At 46.6% G+C, this 23,043-nt stretch overlaps 1 protein-coding gene across 1 annotated transcript in view; it reads left to right on the plus strand.

Moving 5' to 3' along the window:
- rnf213b (ring finger protein 213b) overlaps positions 1-23,043 on the plus strand; it is a 76,143-nt gene that overhangs the window by 17,590 nt on the left and 35,510 nt on the right. The window contains exons 21-36 of the mRNA XM_063221788.1: positions 454-597; positions 2,648-2,800; positions 3,192-4,500; positions 4,799-4,983; positions 5,103-5,273; positions 5,377-9,279; positions 9,457-9,593; positions 9,740-9,838; positions 9,975-10,093; positions 12,797-12,916; positions 13,313-13,359; positions 13,531-13,684; positions 21,122-21,257; positions 21,588-21,776; positions 22,069-22,202; positions 22,437-22,612. Of these exons, the coding sequence (XP_063077858.1) occupies positions 454-597; positions 2,648-2,800; positions 3,192-4,500; positions 4,799-4,983; positions 5,103-5,273; positions 5,377-9,279; positions 9,457-9,593; positions 9,740-9,838; positions 9,975-10,093; positions 12,797-12,916; positions 13,313-13,359; positions 13,531-13,684; positions 21,122-21,257; positions 21,588-21,776; positions 22,069-22,202; positions 22,437-22,612 (7,176 nt within the window). The remainder of the gene's footprint in view (positions 1-453; positions 598-2,647; positions 2,801-3,191; positions 4,501-4,798; positions 4,984-5,102; positions 5,274-5,376; positions 9,280-9,456; positions 9,594-9,739; positions 9,839-9,974; positions 10,094-12,796; positions 12,917-13,312; positions 13,360-13,530; positions 13,685-21,121; positions 21,258-21,587; positions 21,777-22,068; positions 22,203-22,436; positions 22,613-23,043) is intronic.

Here is a 23,043-nt window from a genome sequence, read left to right on the forward strand (position 1 = left end):
CTTAGGTATCAATGGGTTAAAGGAAGAATGCCAATATAAGGACCCAAGACATGCATCATAACTTGAGTAGGGTAGAGTCGAGTTCCCCTGTCTATCCCGACTGAAAGCCTACACATAATACAGGATAAACATATATTGCACACAAGATCATAATATTATTAAGTTATTTAACAATAATTACATTACATTACACAGCACTGACACTTTTATCCAGAGCGATTTACAGCTATATACAAGGTATTGGTTACAGTCCCTGGAGCAATGTGAGGTTAGGACTCTTGCTCAAGGGTACTTCAGCCATGGATGGAGGTGTAGAGAGAGGCAAGGGTAGAATTCGAACCTGCAACCATGTGATCTTAAGACCACCTCCCTAACCATTAGGCCATGGCTGCCCCATATTATATAATCTATTAAAGTGTTTATGTGATATTTTTTGGTCTTTTTTGTCTTTAGCGTCATTCTAACACCTGGCTGGAATGGTTGAAGGGGCTGAAAGAGACCCATGGTTCTGTGGAGCAGTCTTCTCTGTCTCTGGCTGCAGACATCAACACTCACGGCGTATACCAGGTCCAGAGACTGCAGGGACAAAATGACAAGGTAGATGACTTAGTTTGACAAGGTGGATGACTTTGTTTGGGTGCGTTCCAATATGCTACCTTGCATCCTCCACTTGTGCTTGTGGCCTCGCCCCGCCTTCTGGCCCTTCCTCCGTGGAGAACGCAATAAAGTTTCCCCGCTGTCAGCCTAGCCAAAACAATTTTTGGGGGACTATTCTTCATTCACCATCCAGTTTGCAAATGAGAAAATGACTTTACAATTGAACTTTTGCGAGATATTGAAATATAATGCTGTTGTCAGTGATGTCATCATGACGTATTACTTCCTGGTATGAGGCCACAAGCACAAGTGGAGGACGCAAGGTCACATATTGGAACGCACCCTTTGACTTGAGCCATTTGCTCATCTTGGGTTCATATTCCGGTGGCAATCTCCATTTTAGCCTTTCTCTCGCCCTGACCTAGTTCCGGCAGCTTTGCAAGCTCATACTACAGATCTAGGAGAGTGTGCGTTGGCTCCACCTTCCAATGGCATGGCTTTATATATCCTTTGTCCATCCTTGCCACCAACAAAATCCTTCAAAACGTTTCTGCTTATCTCTAAATAATCAAATAATCAATGTTGTGTACAATCACTCCTGTGAAACTTCAATGCAAGCTGCCATAAACAATAAATGCTTCCACGATTTTCTGGGCGGATACATTGAGGAGTCCAGACCTCTGTGTAGTGTAGTTCTGCACAGTTCCGCCAGGGTGCTCTGCGAGTTATACACACATACTGTAGGTCTGGTGAGAACCAGGCCATCTCCATTTCACAATGTTGAGGTAACAAGGTGACAAGATAAATGCCAGGAGCATAATGTATCGACAAGGCATGCTGTTGTTGTGCTTTTGCTTGAATGTGGCAGAGTCACTGTGGACTGTTACATTCATTACATTGATTGTTACTTAAAATGATCTGCCTATGCAAGGTAGGTAAATGATGAGAGCAGGTGGGAGACGTGACGCCTTGTTTTTTAGTACCATTAGTTAAAAACCTACAAAACTGTTATTTTTCCTCTTAAAAACAAATGTCAATGAAAGAATATGTGGTACATTATGTTTCATATTAGTCTTAGATGATAAGAAACATTTTTGTTAAGATTTATGTAAAGGTTTATATGCCTGCGGTGTGACTGTAACATTAATGAAACCTGGGATATAATATATATATATATATATATATATATATATATATATATATATATATATATATTATATATAAATTAACCAACAGCATTTTGATTAATGTATGAAGCATTTGGCATGATTGCATAAATATTAACTTTATATTAAGATATGTGAATGTGAAAAAAACTCAAGACAGTAATATTAACTACAAGTTCAATTTCGTAACACAAATTGCGTCCTGTGGTGTGACATGTATGTCAATGTTTGTGAACGGGCAGCTGCAAGGCCAACTACAAGGGTCTTAAAGACTGGCTCCTAACCAGTCAGTACCTCAGTTATTGGAGAGTGCTGTGGAAGTTTAAGGTGACTATAACCTCTTAATATGTATTCATATTGCAATGTTTCTGTCACACATGCTTAGGTTCATTTTATGGTGTGCTGTGGTGTGACTGCTCCTATAGAAGGAAAAAAAGGGGTTTTATAAATGAAAACACATATTAAGATTAAGCACAATATCATTATCAAGTTAGCATGAGCTCAGATGTCAGTCATGTATACAAAAGGATTAAAATGGCCATAATGCAGTGAATTTCCTGTGGTGTGACTTCATTTTCCTGCGGTGTGACATGCCTATGCAATGGGTTGATGCAGGATACATTTTTCCAAAAAAGGCAAAAAATAAGGCGAAATTCCATGAACCACTAAGTGCTTTATTTTTTTCTATTTTTTGCCAATTTTTTTCCATCATTATTTTCAGGATTTTGATTTTTTTGTTTTTTTTTTGCGTTACGCCCTTAAACGTCAACCACCCGGGCGTAGAGTGTAATGTGAATGCTGCATAGTTTCTGTTTAGTGAATTTGATGCTTCAACTCATATTGCACTCTTACAATACTGTGTGGCATTATCTTTTATGTTCCAGTGGAATCTGCAAAGCATGCTTGCTGTGAGAGTGAGGAAGGATGCTGTGGCCAAGACGTATGGACTCAATGAGCTGCTGGAGTTACAAAACAAACTGATGCTGATGTCCTCAAAGGGAGATCATGGCAAGGAGCAGGTCAACAGGTTCACTCAGGTTAGCTGGCTTAAATTCTGTCACAACTCACAAATTAATTGGTTCACTCAGGGAAGTTGTCCTAAATCGTCTTCTAATTCACAAAATATTTTATTCACAACCAGGGATGTACTGAATCAAGATTTGATTTCGGATTTGACTGAATTTGGCCTTGTTGACAGGGTTCGGTTTCAGTGATCGGAGTAGGATTCAGTGTTCAGTTGGGTACATCCCTATTCGTAACATGTGTACCCTTGTCATAGAGCAATTCAACAGGTTCACTGAAGTTAGGTGGCCTCAGTCTAATCACACCTCACTAAACGTGATATTTGTGTGATGTGCTCCTTTACACCTTTAGATCTGAAGGTTTGGTAATTCATATTAACTGTATACTGACTCTATTCATTGACAGGTTTTTGAAGGGGTTCAGAGACTGGCTGAAAACCTCCTGCAGCTACAGTCTGTTGGCAATATGCTGTTCCGGGATTGGGAGGCCACAGTCCATTGTAGCGGAAAGGAGCCCTGCATTGAAGTCCGTGTCCATCTGCTGCAGAAGATTGTCCTATACAAAGGAGAGGTGACTGAATGCCTGTCCGATCTCTGCCATTCCATGGAGGCTTGTTCGAAAGACTGGTGTGCCTATTTATCTGAGACACGGTCACAGTTTCCCTCTGTGAACCACTACTCCTCAGAACAGTTGGTCTACTTGAGCAAATCAATCCACGACATCTGTACCAAATGTGTCTCTGTACCACAGCAGGTCTGGCATCTATTAGCCCCTGTTAAATTAGGCTGTACGTTAAGCGATGTAAAGCGAGCGTTCAAGATGGCAACAGCTGTAGAAAACACCAATTCAGACGTTGACTGTGCTGATGTACAAAACTCTGACATGATTAGTGAGGATGGCAGTGAAGACGGCAGAGCTGATCTTTCTGATGATGATGAAGAGGATGTAGAGTACACCACAGATGAGGGAGAGGAATGGACGGAAGAACTGGCCAGTAGGCTCTCACTTCAAAATGACGACGATAACACGATGGACATGGAATCTCCTGAGAGGTTAGATGGTCTTTGGCAGAGTTTCAGAGATGACATGGCGAGGTATCTGAAGGGTCAAATAGACCTGAGAACCCTGGCAAGCTTCCTGACTTTCCTCTCCCAACTGAATGAACACCACATCAAGAGAAATCTTCCCCCTGGTTACCAGGAAGGAAGACCTAACCTTGTGCTTTGCCCAGCAACAGAGGTGCTTAGAACTGCCCTGTCTGTTTACATGGAAAGCCCAGACCAGGCCCTTCCATCTACTGACGAGGTCCTAATATGCCAGGAAGACACCACTGAAGAGCAAGTTGAGATATTTCTGCGACGGTGCCTCACTAGGTGTGTTGCCATGGATCACCAGAAGATCTACACTCTGGTTAATCCAGACCTCCTGACGTACGACGTGAGTGTGGGCCTGGGGGAGCGCTTTGAGGCCCTCGACAAGAAAGCAGGTCCTCACTACCGTCTGGTGATGGTGTGTCCGGTGACCCACCAGGGCCGATATGTTCCGTCTTTCTTCAGCAACTACAAAGTGTTGCAGGCAGGAATAAACTCCACAGCTGAGAAAGCAAGAAAGTACATCTCTCATCACTTCAGCATTCCCTCACAGCACCGTCCCAAAGGCATCTACCCTGAAAACCTGTCAGTTTGGCTAATATCATCTGAACGGCCTGCTGTTGGTGAGCATATTTTAAATACTTCTTTGACATGTTACCGGGTTTGGGGAGTGACAGATGCTGCTAATTGTAAATAATGCAATTAAATAATCTGAATCTGAAGTATGGTGGCCACAATTGCTATGGACATTTTTATTTCTACCAGTGTCCTTAGTAATTTACTGTATAATATTAACCTTGATAACAAATGTAGAGCAATTTTGTCATAATTCAGTTTGTGATGCATCTGTTCTGTACATTAATTAATATAGTTTCAATATACAGTGTAATGTATAGTAGTAACATGTATGTCATCTCACAGGGAAGTCTCTCTACATCACACGTTTATTTGAGAGATTCCAGACGTATCTCCCGAGTGCTCAGTACATAAGAATCACTCTTATCGAGCCACGAGTTGATATGAATGCATTTCTAAAGACATTAACTGAAAAGCTGAATCACTTGAGAGAGCAAGACCCTGTTCTTTTGCACATTGACACCGCAGCAGTACGTACAATTAAATGTTATTTCCAATCATCTCCAAAGCTTTATTGTTCTATTCCTTTGGCAATCATGTCAGTATTTACATACATTTATGTTGGACACTTATATTGATGTTCTGGTAGGTTCGATTTGGGATAGAAGAGTTCTTGTTCCAGTTCCTGATACTGGGAAGTTTGAGTGACAGAGAGGGAACTCTTTGGAGAAGGAATGTGTTGCATCTGCTGTCCATAGAGGTTCTGCAACCTCTCTCGGTCTTCCAAGTGCAGCCAAAAGAGGTACCCCTTCGGCCTGATGTACTTTCATATATTTTTGTTGAGTTCATAGAACTTAATAGACAACAATGTGTATTAATGCTTAATTGATTTGAGAATATCGTTGTTTTTTTTGGCTCAACAGACAGGGCTTCTTTGCACATTGCCCACCATCCATTGTAGACCACCAAAAGAAGTCAAAGATCTCCAGCTGAAAATTAACAACAAGCAGATTCCGAGAACTTTGGATCCTTTAATGGATGACCAAGAGTTTCGAGGTGAAGGGATTCAAAGACCATACCAATATCTGAGACAATTCAACCGAAACGCAAACTTGGATCGATTTAAGTATGTGGAGGGGAGTGTAGAGGGAAATCATGTAGACTGCCTTCACCATCTTCTGGCCAACTGTGGCTTAAGGGAGCCATCCTGGGCTGAGCTGAAGCACTTCACTTGGTTCCTGAATCTACAGCTTAAAGACTGTGAGCATTCCATCTTCTGTGATGCAGACTTTTTTGCAGAACACTTGCCTGGATTCAAAACCTTCATTGTGAAATTCATGATCCAAATGTCCAAAGATTTCGCCTCACCATCCATGAACATATCGGACCAGAGTCCGTCTCTCCTTAGCGATGAGGAAAATGAAGACGACATTCTGGCTCGTCTGACAATCCGGAAGAGATGGGAGACCGAGCCCCACCCTTACATTTTCTTCAACGCGGACCACATGTCCATGACCTTCCTGGGGTTTAATGTGACAAAACACCCAAGGAGCAGCATGCTCAATGCCGTCGACCCAGTGACCAGGAGTGTCTTAGTGGGAAATGTGATGTCTCCAGAGCTGTTTGTAGGTCTGGAACGTCAGCGCATCTCTCTGCAAGAAGATTTTGACAGCTTGCCGAGAGAAACCAAGATCAAGAAACTTTCCTTTGTTGTCGGTTCAAACATGAGCAGGATTGAAGATCCAGACCCATCCTATGAACTCACAGCCGACAATGTGAAGAAGATGCTGGCAATCCACATGAGGTTCCGTTGCGGAATCCCCGTGATTATCATGGGGGAAACTGGCTGTGGCAAGACCCGGCTTGTGCGCTTCCTATGTGATCTCCAGAGAGAAGGTAGAGACGTCCAGAACATGAAGCTGGTCAAAGTCCACGGTGGCACCACTGCTGACATCATCTACAGGAAGGTGAGAGAGGCGGAACGTCTGGCAGAGGAAAATCAAAGGAAGTACAAGTTGGACACGGTTTTGTTTTTTGATGAGGCTAATACAACGGAAGCCATCTTTGCCATCAAAGAAGTGCTCTGTGACAGGGCGATCAGAGGGGTCCCTTTGAAAGCCAACTCTGGCCTGAAAATTATAGCTGCCTGCAACCCCTACAGAAGACATTCCCCAGACATGGTAACCCGGCTGGAGCGCGCTGGCCTGGGATACAGAGTTACGGCAGGGGACACGGAGGACAGGCTTGGCAAAGTGCCTTTACGTCAGCTGGTTTACAGGGTCCACCCCCTGCCTCCAAGCTTGATACCCCTCGTGTGGGACTTTGGGCAGTTGAGCAATGAAGCCGAGCTCTCTTACATTATGCAGATAGTTAGGAAGCAGTCAGAAGACAACCACTTTCCAAGGATTTGCCAGGAAATAATAGCAAATGTGTTGGCAGTCTCGCAGAGATACATGCGCAGTCGGGAGAATGAATGCAGTTTTGTCAGCTTAAGGGATGTAGAAAGGTCCATGAGGGTGCTGGTCTGGTTTTACAATCACAAAGACCAAATGTTTCACCACTGTTCAGAAGTCAACACTGGTCTGCTGATTCTGAAATGTCTCGTGCTTGCTGTGGGAGTTTGCTATTATCCATCCCTTGAATCAAAAGCGGAGTACCTGAAAACCATTAGCAAATACTTTCCAGAACCACTCAACAACCAACATGCCATTGAGAAGGAGATCATTGACTGTCAGGATCTGTTTCTGGACAAGATAAAGACAAGAGAAACTATTGCCAAAAACAATGCTTTGAAAGAAAATGTGTTTCTCATGGTAGTCTGCATTGAATTGAGAATTCCACTATTTCTTGTTGGCAAACCAGGAAGTTCAAAATCTCTGGCAAAAACTGTGGTTGCCGATGCCATGCAGGGCCAGAATTCACAGTGCGAGTTCTTCCAGCAACTTAAAGAGGTGCACATGGTCTCTTTCCAGTGTAGTCCCCATTCAAGCCCAGAGGGAATAATTGGAACTTTCCGGAATTGTGCTCGTTTCCAGAAGGAAAAGGACACGGACAGGTACGTGTCGGTGGTGGTGCTAGACGAGATCGGCCTGGCCGAGGACTCTCCACAGATGCCCCTCAAGACGCTGCACCCTCTGCTGGAGGACGGCTGTATCGACAGCGACGAGTCCGACCCGTACATGAAGGTGGGGTTTGTGGGCATCTCCAACTGGGCCCTTGATCCGGCGAAAATGAACAGGGGCATTTTTGTGTCCCGCTGGGACCCAAGCAATAGAGAGCTAGAGGAGACAGCTCAAGGCATTTGCTCATCATCAAACCCCATTTTGCTGAAAATCAAGCACCTCTTCCCAGAGCTAGCAAAGGCATTTTTGAAAATTTGTTCCCAAAGCCAGTTCTTTGGATTAAGGGACTATTACAGCCTCGTGAAGATGATTTTCGCCATTGTGAGAGCATCAGATAGGGAACCCAGCGACAGTGAATTGGCAGAAGCCATATTGCGCAACTTCAGTGGACAGTGTGACGATTTTGAACCACTCACCTACTTCCAGAGTGTCTTCCAAAACTTCAAAGAGATACCTCAGCCTACAACACTGGCTATGGTTGAACAGAATCTTGCTTGCCGCAACAGCGAGTGTCGCTATTTGCTTATACTCACCACCAATAATGCAGCCCTTCATATCCTTGAGCAGCACATCTTCTCCAAGGGCAAGTACGCCACCCCAGAAATCGTCTTTGGCTCAGGATTCCCTAAAGATCAAGAGTACGCTCAAATCTGCCGCAACGTCAGCCGTGTGAAGACGTGCATGGAGACCGGCCGCACGGTCATTCTCCTGAACCTCCAGAACCTGTACGAGAGTCTCTATGATGCTCTAAATCAGTACTATGTCTACCTGAGTGGGCAGCAGTACGTGGACCTGGGACTTGGCTCGCACCGGGTGAAGTGCAGAGTTCACAAGGACTTCAGACTTGTAGTCGTGGAAGACCAAGAGAAAGTTTACAAGCAGTTCCCAGTGCCTCTGATTAACAGACTGGAAAAGCACAGGGTGAACAGGAGCACCGATCTTACACCGTGGCAGCTGAGGGTCCTGGGGAAGCTAATGGAATGGATTGAGGAATTTTGCAAACACTCTGAGGAGTTCAAACCAGCAGATGTCTTTGTTGGTTTCCATAACGATGCTTGTGCAAGTGCCCTGCTGCAAGCCTTGGAAATGAGAGACAGGATGAGGTGTTTCTTTGGTCAGAATGTTGCTGCAGACTCCCCAGACAGTGATCCAAAGCAACCGGCCATCGAAGACGAGACCATGTCTCAAACTACGAGGGAAGAACTTGAACCATTTGAAGCTGTTGGCAACAGTGAACATGAGCTGATACAAAGCACTGACCAGGCAGTTGAAGAGATGCTGAGTCTTCCAGATCAGAGAGAAACTCCCCAAGGAGGTTCTGAAAGCCAAGAAAGAGAAGACGTGGATGTGCAAATGGTTGCAGACAAAGATCATGGTTCTGATGGTAAAAAGTCGGTAGATCCCTCTATAGAGCAAAACCTTGGTGAAGACGTTCAGATGGACATGAATGTGTCAACGCCAGAGGATGAACCCTCTGAAATGTCAAGTGAGAGAATGGAGGAAGAGGTCTTTGGTTGTGCCAAGATGCTCTTGATGAACTGTGCCACCCCTGACTCCGTGTTGAGACTAAAGTACGCAAGGCTTGGGAATCAAGAGAAAGGGGAACTTCAGAAGATGTACTTCCATGATCAACACCATCGCTCCTTGAGGGATTTCATCAACACCCATCTGGACCAGGATGACAACCACTGTGGATTTGTAGAGGTATGCTCTTGCAGTTGATGAATTACTACAGCTATTTCACATTACAAATACTTAACCAATATTTAGTGACCGTTAATCCATGTCACATTAAGAACATGGATGCATGAGTGGATGTATTTGATGTAAGTCTCACATATTATTTGCAATAACAACATGCATGTCTTCCTGTCTGTGCAGATAACTACATTCTCTAGTTTGCTCACCAAAGCTGATGTGCGCACAGTTGCCCAGGGACTGGGCCTGTCCACTGAAAGAATGCTTCTGCTCTCACTTCATCAGTTTGACACAGAAACCTCTTTCTGCAGCAGAATTCGGTACTACATTGTCATGACTTTCAACTTCGTATTAAATTATCTACATTACATTGAAGTCTCAATAATAAGTCTAGACTAAACTGTGGAAAGATTTGCTACTAACATCCTTGTATCATAGGTATTGAGAAGAGTTTTTGTGGTTTCAGGCACTTCCTCCAAAATGGCCTTCAGGGTCTCCATGTCTTGCTGGTTCAGATGGACACTGAAGAAACCAAATGTAGTGAGGAACTCATCGCATCAGCAAAGTAGGATTGATTGATTTTCTTCAATCATAAATCAATGAGTTGTTCTTTTCCCCCAACATCATGATTTGTAAGTAAGTTCTTCAACCTAATATAAAAGTGTCGATTATTATAGTGTATGTTATTGTTTTTATTACAGGTACTGCACCATGAATGAACTGAATTCTGTTGCATTGCATGAGTCCCGTTGCCTGGTGATCTTCATCACTAAGTTGTCAAGAATGACAGCTGGTCCTCAGTACATTGGTTTCCAAGGCGGTGAGTACTGCAAAAACACCACAGTGTAACATCTTCTTATGTATGTACATGTACAATATGTACAGTATGTAAGTATGTACTTATGTTGTTTGCATGTATGTGGGTAGTTGACATTTAAGTAAATGTCAATTAAAAAAAAAAAACCGTTTTTCCAATTCCTGAAAAAAATGATGGAAAAAATAGAAAAAGAAAAATAGAAAAAAATAAAGCACTGAGTGGTCCGTGGAATTTAGCCTTATTTTTGCCATTTTTGGGAAAATGTGTCCTGCATCAACACATTTCATAGGCATGTCACACCGCAGGAAAATGAAGTCACACCACAGGAAATTCACTGTATAATGGCCATTTTAATCCTTTTGTACACATGACTGACATCTGAGCTCATGCTAACTTGATAACGATATTGTGTTTAATCTTAATATGTGTTTTCATTTATATAAAAAACGTTTTTTCTCCTTCTATAAGAGCAGTCACACCATAAAATGAACCTAAGCATTGCGTGACAGAAACATTGCAATATGAAGACATATTAAGATGTTAATAGTCACCATAAACTTCCACAGCACTCTCCAATAACTGAGGTACTGACTGGTTAGGAGTAGGGATGGGCATATAATTAACCGATTAACCGATGATTGATCATTAAACCTTTAGTCGAAGAAATAAATTTTCGCAGACGAACCGTTAAACAAAAAAAACCCTAAAAACTTGAATGTAGGTCATTAGTGCACGTCCTCAATGCAATGTATTTCGCTGTTACACCTACCCAATTTGGGCAGCAGGGGGCAATATCTCACCATCACCGTACCCTGGCTTGACTTGTTTGTTACATGTGAGCTTCCATAGAGCGGGCTTTGCCTAACCATGAAGAGGTCTCGGCGAAGTGTGGCGTGGGACCATTTTCGGTTAGAAAATGACAAAGTTTACTGTAATTACTGCAATGTGAATACAGTTAATCGACAACGACCATGATGTATCACTTGAACATCGCGCATCCAAGCCTTGTAAAAGACAGCGGTGAATCATCTCAACCTAGCCTCGCCTCGATGTCTGCACCGTTATGTGTCTTCGTTGTTGGCTCGCAACTTGAAGCCTCCCTCGTTTGCGCATTGCTCACCAATTCAGGTTTAACTTTTCTTGTTAATTACTTGACACAGTTGTGTTGTTAATAAAAACAAGTCCTCGAAGAAAAACATGATGTTTTTGATGTATTTTTGTTATACAAGAGTATAGGGCATGGTGGGCCTAAATGTGGGCTGTTTTTAATATAAAAATATTAATGGTTAACCGATTATTAATCATTAATTCTCCCGACGATCGACGAAGTCATTTTCACCGTATGCCCATCCCTAGTTAGGAGCCAGTCTTTAAGACCCTTGCAGCTGCCCATTCACAAACATTGACATACATGTCACCCCACAGGACGCAATTTGTGTTACGAAATTGAACTTGTAGTTAATATTACTGTCTTGAGTTTTTTTCACATTCACATTCACATATCTTAATATAAAGTTAATATTTATGCAATCATGCCAAATGCTTCATACATTATTCAAAATGTTGTTGGGTAATTTATAAATATATTTTATACCAGGTTTCATTAATGCTACAGTCACACCGCAGGATATTTGACATAATTATAAACCTTTACATCTTAACAAAAACAGTTTTGTAGGTTTTTAACCAATGTAACGAAAAAACAAGGCGTCACGAACGAAATAAGCAAAACAGCATGAAGGAATAACAGTAGGCTAACGGAAATACCGACGTGACCTGAAATCAAGCGGGCGGAATTGGGAGCCTTTCGCCGGCGAATTGTGCTGAAACTAGATTTTGGACATGCTGGGCGTTATCTCCAAATTACGATAGAAAGGGCCACCAATGTAAGCTAATATTGCTCATTACCTCATCTACACAGTTGTCGCTATCCAAAAATATACGATACCATAATCAAATAGTATTTGAAATAGTGACATTTTCACAGTGAAGTGATCAGTGAAGTGGGCGGAATTTGGCGACCTTACTTGTTTTAAAAGTGTTTGCAAGAACAGCATACCTGTTAGCTACAAAAAACTGCAAAATTGCCTGATTTTAAGTGACAGGTCAGACAGTAGGCCTACACCATGCTTTTCCATTTAACAGTCCCTGCGCGAGGCCAAAATCCCCTCACACAGGGCATGTTTTAAAAGGAGCGTGTGCAGCGTAAAAAATGAAATATGAGTTTCTCCTTGTTGTTTTGCCGCTGAAGTTGTCTGGGGCTGATGCAAAACTTCATGCTGGTTCAGTTTGTAATCAGGTAAATTCGCACGATTGTCTGTGCGATTGCCATGAACATCGACTGTATGACTATGACCTGATGCTCCGATGCAAAGATGCACACCCACGAAATGGATAGGGTTGGATTTAGATTGTAGTTCTCAATTTAAAATAAATTCCCGGGAACTTCAACTGGATAATGAGGTAGGCTCGGTGGTCGTTTGAGATTTTTAAACATTTCGTTCAGTGTTTATAAATTAGGAACCGAAAATGGCACCGTCAGGAACCGGCATTGAAACGTAGGTTCTGGAACCGGAACCGAAACCGAAAAATTCTGATCGGTACTCAGCCCTACCCATGTATGCATGTATTTATTTATGTATTTGTTTATGTGTTTACTATTCTAAACAACAAATGTGTTTTCTCTTATATTCTTTTGTGCTTTAGGTGTGTGGTATTCTGTCCATATTGATGATCTCAGAGACACAGAGGATATGAGTTTGGATCTCTCTGCTTTGTGTGGAAACACGATGAGTGCCCTGATGTCCCAATCAGTTCCCAGTCCAGGTAACCCCAAAAAAAAAGAGTGCTCGAAGTCAAGGTCAGACTTAACACAAATGCTGGGTAAAAAGAGAGTTCCCAGTTCAGGCAGGACTTAACCCAAATGCTGGGTAGAAAGAGAGTTCCTTTCATTGTGTTTGCAGTACAGTAGGACTTCAGTGTTGTGACACCAAAGCACTGTTCCCAGTCCAGGTAGGACTTAAGTGATTTAATATCAAAGCAGTACTGTAATCCTCCTAGTGGGCATTTATATCTTGAACTACTGATGACCTGAATTCCTACCGCTAGGAATCACTTTTGTTCTAGGGTTACTTCTTTAAGCAACTCTGAAGATTCAGTGGTTCACTAACTTGCAAAAAGATGTGATTCACGTCTAAGTTCATATGTTCCTTATAAATACAGCTGCCATGACACAAGAAGAAGGTCTCACATCAGTGGAATCGCAACACGTAAGCAAAGCCTTTCAATAATTGTGATTTAATGCAATTATTGTCAATGTAGTAATTGTAATTATGTATGGTAATCTGAATATTATGTGAGTATTAATGTAATAAGGAAATGTAACATAATGTAAATAGAAACACTGGGTCAGCATTACTAACTTTTATATGGCTGTGTAGGGAGATAATGCACACCTGGACAGCTTGTGCCTGGTGAGGTCCTGCGCCCAGATGGCAGTGGCTCTGCTGAAAGACACCCAGACCTCCCGGAGCATGGAGCGCATCCGGATAGTCATAGGACTCCTGGGGGAATCCACTGGCAAAACTACTTGTGGTGAGCCATCTGTTAATGTTGCATTACATTTAGCTGAGGTTTTGTCCAAAGCGACTTACAGATAAATGGAGTATTTGTTTACAGTCCCTGGAGCAGTGTGGGGTTAGTTCCCTTGATCAAGGGCACTTCAGCCATGGAGGGAGGAAGGGAGAAATAAGGGTAGGTTTTGAATCTAAGGAAGAAAAATCCGCACTCACAAAACTGCGTCTCATTATTTATTTATATTACCACCATGTCCAAAAAAGCAAACGCGTTTCGGCTATCAAGCCTTCATCAGTGGCACTGATGAAGGCTTGATAGCCGAAACGCGTTTGCTTTTTGGACATGGTGGTAATATAAATAAATAATGAGACGCAGTTTTGTGAGTGCGGATTTTTCTTCCTTAAGTTGATACTTTTTATCTCGCACCCAAAGACTTTCGTTTTTCCAAGATGTTGAGCGCGTCCTTTGCCAAAACTTGAGGCTTTGAACCTGCAACTGTCAGGGACAGAAGACGACCCAAGAGCGCAAGTTCAAATTCAGAGTTGTTTATTGAAGGGGTTCAGGGGGGGGAAGAGGAGTGAGTGTATCTTGAGGTCTTCGGAGGTGCCGGTTCCAGGGGTGCTAGGAGTGCCAGGGGTGTCAGGGGTTCCAGGGGTGCTTGGGGCTCAGGGGTTCTTCAGGGTCCTGTGGGTTACCTGGGCTCCGGGGGTCACCAAGTGTCCGGGGGTTTCCAGTCCAAAGTGCCTAGTGTGTGTGTCCCCCAGTGATCGAGCGGCGTATCGGGCTGAGGGTGGTGAAGCGTCTGGGCTCGCTCGTCTGGTGGTCGGAGACCTGGGGGAACACACACACAACAGCAATATGAATGGCAGGCAGTAGTACAGACCAGGGCTGGGCAATAATCGTGGTGAGAGACAGAAGGCAGAATCGAGTTACCGGAGGGGCTGAAGATTGGAGAGTAGTCGAGATCCAGAAGGCAGGTCGGGATAGCCGGGGCAGTAGAACAGGGAGGCAGTCAAGAACGGATCGGAATCACAGGTAGGAGTCAGAGGGTAGACAGACAGGCAGGTTACTGGTCCAGGTATGAAGACGATCTGACAGGGCTTGGCTGAAAAACAGGGCTATATATACTGGGAGAGGTTAGTGGAGAAATGCAGTGCAGCTGGGAGAGTAATTAGAGCAGAGTGGGGCAAGGTGAGGAAGGTGAGTGGGAAATGCAGCGCAGCTGGCCAGGTAGCAAGAGCAGAGCAGGGCGGAGCCAGGTGGAGCTCGTTAGGCAGAGTAGGGAGAGAGTGAGCAGAGTGGCAGAGAATTGAATGCAATTAAGATTGTTACCCAGGGGAGAGAGTGCTCATGACAGGACCCCCCCCCTAAGGGACGGCCCCAGAAGTCCCAAGAACAACACCATGCCGGGAGGGTGGAGGGGAGCAGGCGGCGGGTCAGAACTCCTCCGAGCGGTCTGAGTGAACATCCTCATCCTCAGAAGGAGCTGGAGGGTCACGGTCGGGAGACAGGACAGGTACTGAGACAGGAGCAGGGTCAGGCACAGGACAGGAAGCCGGGCAGGCAGGACGGCTAGGGACCCCTCTGGGACGGCCCCTACGGATTGCAGGCTGATCAGGATGTAGTCGGTGGAAGTCAGTGATGAGGCTCCGGTCCACTATCCTCCTGGCCGGGATCCAGGTCCTCTCCTCTGGACCATATCCCTCCCAGTCAACGAGGTACTGGAGACCCCTACCCCTTCGCCTAGAGCGGAGCAGCCGCCGGACGGTGAAGACAGGACCGCCATCTACGAGGCGCGGAGGAGGCGGCGCCGGAGCTGCAGGGACCAGGGGACTTTCATGGACCGGCTTGACCTTGGAGACGTGGAAGGTGGGGTGGACCCGCATGGAAGCGGGCAACTGAAGCCGGACCGCCGTCGGGCTGATGACTTTCTGCACAGGAAAAGGACCAATGAAGCGAGGGGCCAGTTTCCGTGATTCAACCCGCAGCGGCAGATCCCGGGCAGACAGCCAGACCTTCTGACCAACCCGGTAAGTAGGTGCTGGGGTCCTCCGTCGGTTGGCACCGACGACGTAGCTGGTTCCAGACTTCAGAAGCATAGTGCGCGCCTGGGCCCAAGTGCGGCGGCAGCGGCGGGCATACGCAAGAGCAGACGGACAGGTGGCATCCGCTTCCTGGCTGGCAAACAGTGGGGGTTGATACCCGTAGACACACTGAAAGGGGGAGAGCCCGGTGGCGGAGCTGGTGAGTGAATTATGGGCATATTCCACCCAGAGCAGGTGTTGAGCCCAGGCCCGGGGATTTTGGGAGGCCATGCACCTCAGTGCCTTCTCCAGCTCCTGGTTCATGCGTTCAGTTTGGCCGTTTGACTGCGGGTGGAATCCAGATGATAGGCTGGCGGTGGCCCCGAGGAGATGACAGAACTCCTTCCAAAAGGTTGCTGAAAATTGTGGGCCCCGGTCTGACACTATATCCTGGGGTAGGCCATGGATACGAAACACATGTTCCAGGACCACCTGGGCTGTCTCCTTAGCAGAGGGTAGTTTAGGAAGAGGTACAAAATGGGTCATCTTACTAAAGCGGTCAACAATGGTAAGGATAACTGTGTGTCCGTCAGAGGGCGGAAGACCCGTAACAAAGTCCAGTGAAACATGGGACCAGGGCCTCTTGGGTATGAGTAGGGGTTGCAGCAACCCAGCAGGAGGCTGGTTGGGGGTCTTGTTTCGGTTACAAGTGGGACAAGCTCGGATGAATTCTCTGATATCCCGTCTCATCCGCCGCCACCAGAACCGCTGGCGGACCAGATGAAGGGTGCGAGTGATGCCGGGATGACAGGCCAGACGGGATTCGTGCCCCCACTGAATCACAGGTGACCTGAGCTTTGCTGGAACAAACAGACGGTTGGGGGCGCTGGTGCTTGGGCCTGGCTGGTCCCGAAGAGCCTCCATGACCTGCTTCTCGATCTCCCAGGTGAGGGCCGCTACGACAAAGTGGCTGGGAAGAATGGGGGCTGGCATGGCGGTGGTCTCGTCCTTCTGAAACATCCGGGAAAGGGCATCAGGTTTGATGTTGCGAGATCCCGGGCGGTAGGAGAGCGTGAAATTGAAGCGGGTAAAGAACAGAGACCACCGCTGTTGACGGGAGTTCAGCCTCCTGGCTGTTTGGATATACTCCAGGTTTTTGTGGTCTGTCCACACTACGAATGGTTCCTTTGACCCCTCTAACCAGTGCCGCCATTCTTCAAGGGCGAGCTTGACAGCCAACAGCTCGCGGTTCCCAATGTCGTAGTTGCATTCGGCTGGGGTTAGCCGACGGGAGTAGAAGGCACAGGGGTGCATCTTGTCATCCTCAGCTGCTCTTTGAGAAAGCACTGCACCCACTCCCACGTCTGAAGCATCTACCTCCACCACAAACTGCCTTGCTGCATCTGGCATCTGGAGGATGGGAGCAGAAGTGAAACGTGTCTTGAGGATATTGAAGGCCTTATCAGCAGCTGATGTCCATTGGTACGGTTGTTTAGTGCTGGTTAGCGCCGTGAGTGGTGCAGCCACTGTGCTATAGTTTCTGATGAATCTCCTATAAAAGTTTGCAAAGCCCAGGAACTGTTGCAACTTTTTCCGAGACTCAGGAACTGGCCAGGAAGTGACAGCCGACACCTTCGTGAGATCCATCTGAATGCTGCCCTCGGTCACCACATACCCCAGGAATGAAACGGTTTTGGCATGGAACTCGCACTTCTCTGCCTTCACGAAAAGAGAGTTCTCCAGCAGGCGGCGCAGGACCAACTGGACGTGGTGCGTGTGTTCTGACAGAGTCTTTGAGAATATTAAAATATCGTCAAGGTACACAAATACGAACGTATTTAGCATGTCCCTGAGGATATCATTCACTAGGGCTTGAAAAACTGCTGGGGCATTGGTGAGGCCGAAGGGCATGACGAGATATTCATAGTGGCCTGTTGGTGTGTTGAACGCTGTCTTCCATTCGTCTCCCTCCCTCACCCGCACCAGATGGTAGGCATTGCGAAGGTCCAGCTTTGAGAATACGGTGGCTCCCTGCAGCAGTTCGAAGGCAGACGAAAGTAAGGGCAGTGGGTAGCGATTCTTAACCGTGATGTCGTTCAGACCCCGGTAATCTATGCATGGACGAAGAGAACCGTCCTTCTTACCGACAAAGAAGAATCCCGCTCCTGCGGGGGAAGATGACGGTCTGATTATCCCGGCGGCAAGAGAGTCATTAATGTAGTCCTCCATGGCCTTTCTTTCCGGGGCAGACAGTGAATAAAGACGACCCTTGGGGGGTGCTGTGCCAGGCAGGAGATCAATCGCGCAGTCATAGGGTCTGTGTGGGGGTAGAGATGTCGCCTTGGATTTGTTGAACACCTCTTTCAGGCTGTGGTAACAGGCCGGAACATTGGATATGTCGGGGGTAGCGCTAGATATTTCCCGGTGAACGGGCAGGGTGGCCCCCCTTAAACAGGTCTGGTGACAACTCCTTCCCCACTCACGGACTGTTCCGGTCTCCCAGTCGATGTGGGGGTTGTGCTGACGGAGCCACGGGTATCCAAGGATGAGTGGTTGGCCAGGTGAGTGTAGGAGGTGGAACTGGATGGACTCCTGGTGGTTTCCTGACAGCAGGATTGTCACAGGGGCGGAGATGTGAGTGACAGTGCCAAGATGATGCCCATCCAGGGCTCGTGCAGGAATGGGTTGTGTCAGTTGATGATGGTTCACGCCCAGTTGCCGTGCAAGCTCAGGGTCCATGATGTTTGCTTCAGCTCCGGAATCCACAAGGGCGGCCAACGTATGAGTGGTGTCGGAAAGCTGAAGGCGGAGATGAAGCAGGGTTTTTCGGATGGAGGGAGACTGAAGATTTGTTGAGCTCACCCGGATCTCCCTTACACCTGGTGAGCTGCGGCTTTTGCCGGACAAGTGGCGACACGGTGATTTTCACCACCACAGTAGAGGCAAAGGTTGGAGCTTAGACGGCGTCGACGCTCCTCGGGAGTCAGAGAGGCACGGCCAATCTCCATGGGCTCAGGCTGATTGAGTTGGCTTTGGGACTTGACAGGCAGGGGCTGGACAGAGGAGGTATCGACCCGAGTGCGGATGGCAGGTTGACTGAGACGGCCCTTCTCCCTCCTCCGGGTCTGTATATGGCGGTCAATGCGGACGGCAAGGTCAATAGCGGCATGAAGCGTTGAGGGCGGGTCATGGGAAACAAGCTCGTCTTTGATATAGTCCGCCAGGCTGTGGAGGAAGGCTTGCACCAGTGCCTCTGGGTTAAACGAGCTTTGACTGGCCAGGGTACGAAAGTCAATGGAGAAGTCTGCTACTGTCCTATTGCCCTGACGGATGGTGAGCAGAGCTTGTGACGCTTCGGCTGTTGGCGAGCCAAGGTCAAAGACCTTTAACATCTCCTCCTCAAAGGCACTGAAGGAGGCACAGGCTGGGGTTTGCCGGTCGAATTCCGCCGTTCCCCACAACCGAGCTCGACCGGTGAGATGTGTGATGACGTACCCCACCTTGGCTCCCTCTGTTGAGAAAGTCCTGGGCTGTAGTGCGAACTGGACTCGGCAGCTGCTCAAGAATGGTCTTACTTGCTTCTGGTTTCCATCAAAACGTTCTGGGTTCCCAATCTTTGGTTCAGGAGCGTGGGGATCTGGTGGCAGCACTGCCGGGCCTGCAGCATTGGGACCTCCAGCGGAGGGATGAAGGAGTGTCGGTGGTACAGGAACAGAAGAACCAGGGGTGGGTGCAGGTGGAGTAGCCGGATTTGAGAGTAGTTGCAGGGCTTGGACTAGCTGTTGTTGCTGCAGTTGGAACTGTTGCTGTTGCAGCTGAAACTGTTGCTGCTGCTGCTGAAGCTGTTGCTGTTGCTGCTGGATCTGTTGTTGCTGCTGGTTGACTAGCTGGAGAAGGGAAGCGATGTCGCCAGCCATCCGATTGATGTCTCCCTCAGTGCGTTCCAGTCGCTGTAGGGCAGTCATCTCTGGCTCTTCCTCCATCGTGGTCAGGGAGTGCGCTGGGTCCATGATGGTCAGATCGTTCTGTCAGGGACAGAAGACGACCCAAGAGCGCAAGTTCAAATTCAGAGTTGTTTATTGAAGGGGTTCAGGGGGGGGAAGAGGAGTGAGTGTATCTTGAGGTCTTCGGAGGTGCCGGTTCCAGGGGTGCTAGGAGTGCCAGGGGTGTCAGGGGTTCCAGGGGTGCTTGGGGCTCAGGGGTTCTTCAGGGTCCTGTGGGTTACCTGGGCTCCGGGGGTCACCAAGTGTCCGGGGGTTTCCAGTCCAAAGTGCCTAGTGTGTGTGTCCCCCAGTGATCGAGCGGCGTATCGGGCTGAGGGTGGTGAAGCGTCTGGGCTCGCTCGTCTGGTGGTCGGAGACCTGGGGGAACACACACACAACAGCAATATGAATGGCAGGCAGTAGTACAGACCAGGGCTGGGCAATAATCGTGGTGAGAGACAGAAGGCAGAATCGAGTTACCGGAGGGGCTGAAGATTGGAGAGTAGTCGAGATCCAGAAGGCAGGTCGGGATAGCCGGGGCAGTAGAACAGGGAGGCAGTCAAGAACGGATCGGAATCTCAGGTAGGAGTCAGAGGGTAGACAGACAGGCAGGTTACTGGTCCAGGTATGAAGACGATCTGACAGGGCTTGGCTGAAAAACAGGGCTATATATACTGGGAGAGGTTAGTGGAGAAATGCAGTGCAGCTGGGAGAGTAATTAGAGCAGAGTGGGGCAAGGTGAGGAAGGTGAGTGGGAAATGCAGCGCAGCTGGCCAGGTAGCAGAGCAGAGCAGGGCGGAGCCAGGTGGAGCTCGTTAGGCAGAGTAGGGAGAGAGTGAGCAGAGTGGCAGAGAATTGAATGCAATTAAGATTGTTACCCAGGGGAGAGAGTGCTCATGACAGCAACCCTCTGATCTAAAGCCCACCCACTTCCACACACCCACGGCTGCTTATGTCAACACTCTCAAATACAACTGACGGCAAAGACCAAAAAAATATATACAGGGCCACTGACAGATTTGACCAGGCCAAGGGAAAAGTCATCTGAAAGGGCCCCAAACCCAATACATACAATGTAATGATGACCCAATTCTGCCTGCCCCCCTCCTTTCCCTGACCCTGGGGTAACTGGCCCCTTCGTCGCCCTCCTCTGTGCTGGCTTGCCTGCCTTATATGTTGTATTCACACTCTTAAATGCGTCAGAAAGGTAAAGCTAAGGTCAGGTTTTTAAACGGATTACACCGCATTTGCAATTAAAAGATGACAAAGATGAATGAAAAACTGTCTACTAAGAAAGAAAAATGTCTGCACACTTAAATCCTTTTGCTCATTTAATCACCAAGTTTTTGGTCGGCAGACCTTCCTCAGACATTTTTCTTCCTAAGCTAAGGTGAGGTAAAAGGCGAAATGAAAGTTTGCATGCTGTCTTCTGCTGTCTTGTTGTGCAGCCCGTTTTCAGAGGGTGCTGCTGAAGAGGCTGGTGGCCATCTTGGCTGAGAGGGAAGAGGTCATGCTTTGTCCTCAAGACTGGGTCAACAAGGAGGCCAAAAAGAGGCAGGCTTTGCAAGAAAGCGGCACACTGCGGTAAAATCTTTTTTTCTCAGCTGTTCCATCAAAATAACACGATTGCTCAACATAAAATGATGGTAGGGAGTTGGAATGAATAAATTATTCAATTTATTGCCTATATATATGTAAAGTGTACAGTACTACATGATGACTCTTATTCTAAATGAAATGATTGCCTGAGGTTGTGTAATGTTTAATTAATTCTATTTGTAGTTTTTGTTTGATTGTCCTTGTCTGTTTTGTGTGGATTTGGAGTCTGGCGAACAAACAAAAAAAGAAAAAGACCAAAATGATAGAACTAAAATGGATAAACACTTCCTTTTTTGTCTCTTTTTTCTCTGACAGGCACACACTGTGGCGCTGCTTGCAGACTGCTCTTACACCTGTGTTGGCACGGGTCCTCGAAGTGCTCGACAGGGATGCCAATCTGGACCTGGCCTACTGCGCTGGGCTCAGTGACGGGCTCATTGGCCTGTGGTTGGACATCGCCAGTGACCAGCAGATATTGGACCTCACCCTCATACACACGTCAAGGTAGTCATTATTGCATAGGAGGGGACACAAGGTCATTATTGCATTGGAGGAAACACAAGGGGTGCTAATATCAATGTCTGAACGAAGGGCCTTATGAAATTAATATGGGGCTTTCTTAAGTTATATTAGTTAAAAATCGTCCACATCATTTTCATCCTCGTCATCAATTACCATTATCAATCGCCATAATCACCACCGCCATCATCCTCTTCATCATCATTACAAAGCATGTCTTTAGCCCTCACTACAGTATTCATGCTGATTACATACCTTATACTTTCCTGATTTACAGTACAACAGAGGAGGAGATCCCTGTGCAGGGTCACCTGGTGCTGGGAGGTCGCAGCCAGCCCTCTGCTGCCCCCTTCAGTTGGCTCATCAGAACACACTACCAGGAGCTGTGGGACGAAGCCCAGTTTATTCCTGGTAAGCCTTGAATATGAAGTGAATATGAACAACATATGACATCTAACACACAATATATTTTCACTGTTCTGATAAAAAAGAAACAGTTTTGGAACTATGAACGAACTATTAACTATAAACAGTTGTGAACTATGAGCAAACTCTTTCATTTTGAAATGTGTCAACTGAACTTTGAACTAGCTCCCGTTGAAAATGAACTTCCCCCCAACACTGCGTCCTTCTCACCCACCTCAGGCCAGCAACAGAGTGACAGTCAGAGGGTTCAGCAGTTCGTCACCTCAGCGTCCAGCAGCCGTCTCAGTGGATGCTTCAGTAAGCTGTCGGAGCAGGACCGGCAGGAATTCGGGCTGCGCTACCTTCGGGACTTTGTGCTGCTCTCTTTCAAAGTTCAGTCGGAGGAGGAACTTCAGGTGAGCATCGTGCTCTACTGTCCCTTTGTCCTGAAACAGTGGTGATCACTGACGTATACATGGATAGCGTTCTCCTATTGTATTCCTTAGCCTACAACGTTTTTTAAGCATCTGCGATTGACCTGCGATGATTGTTCCCCCCTAAAAGTCTGAATTCGTTCCTTAGCAACGCTGAGAACCAGCGCTGATGGGACAATTGTTGCGTTTGACTGTCAATCAAAATAATTCTGTCAATCAAGTCAACTAACAATGCTCTTTGGTCATTTAAACAATTTAAATAGCTCTCTGATATAAAGGATCAGCCCCAAAAAATGTGGCTTCTTTAAAATGGATGGGAAACTACCGTTTGCCTGAAATAGACTAGACTTGAACTAGACAAGAACTGACAAGGAGATGCACTGGCTCAAGCCTCCCATGGAGATGAATAGGAA

The sequence above is a fragment of the Engraulis encrasicolus genome, chromosome 17, assembly GCF_034702125.1.
Source record: "Engraulis encrasicolus isolate BLACKSEA-1 chromosome 17, IST_EnEncr_1.0, whole genome shotgun sequence".
In the NCBI taxonomy this organism is placed as follows: Eukaryota; Metazoa; Chordata; class Actinopteri; order Clupeiformes; family Engraulidae; genus Engraulis; species Engraulis encrasicolus.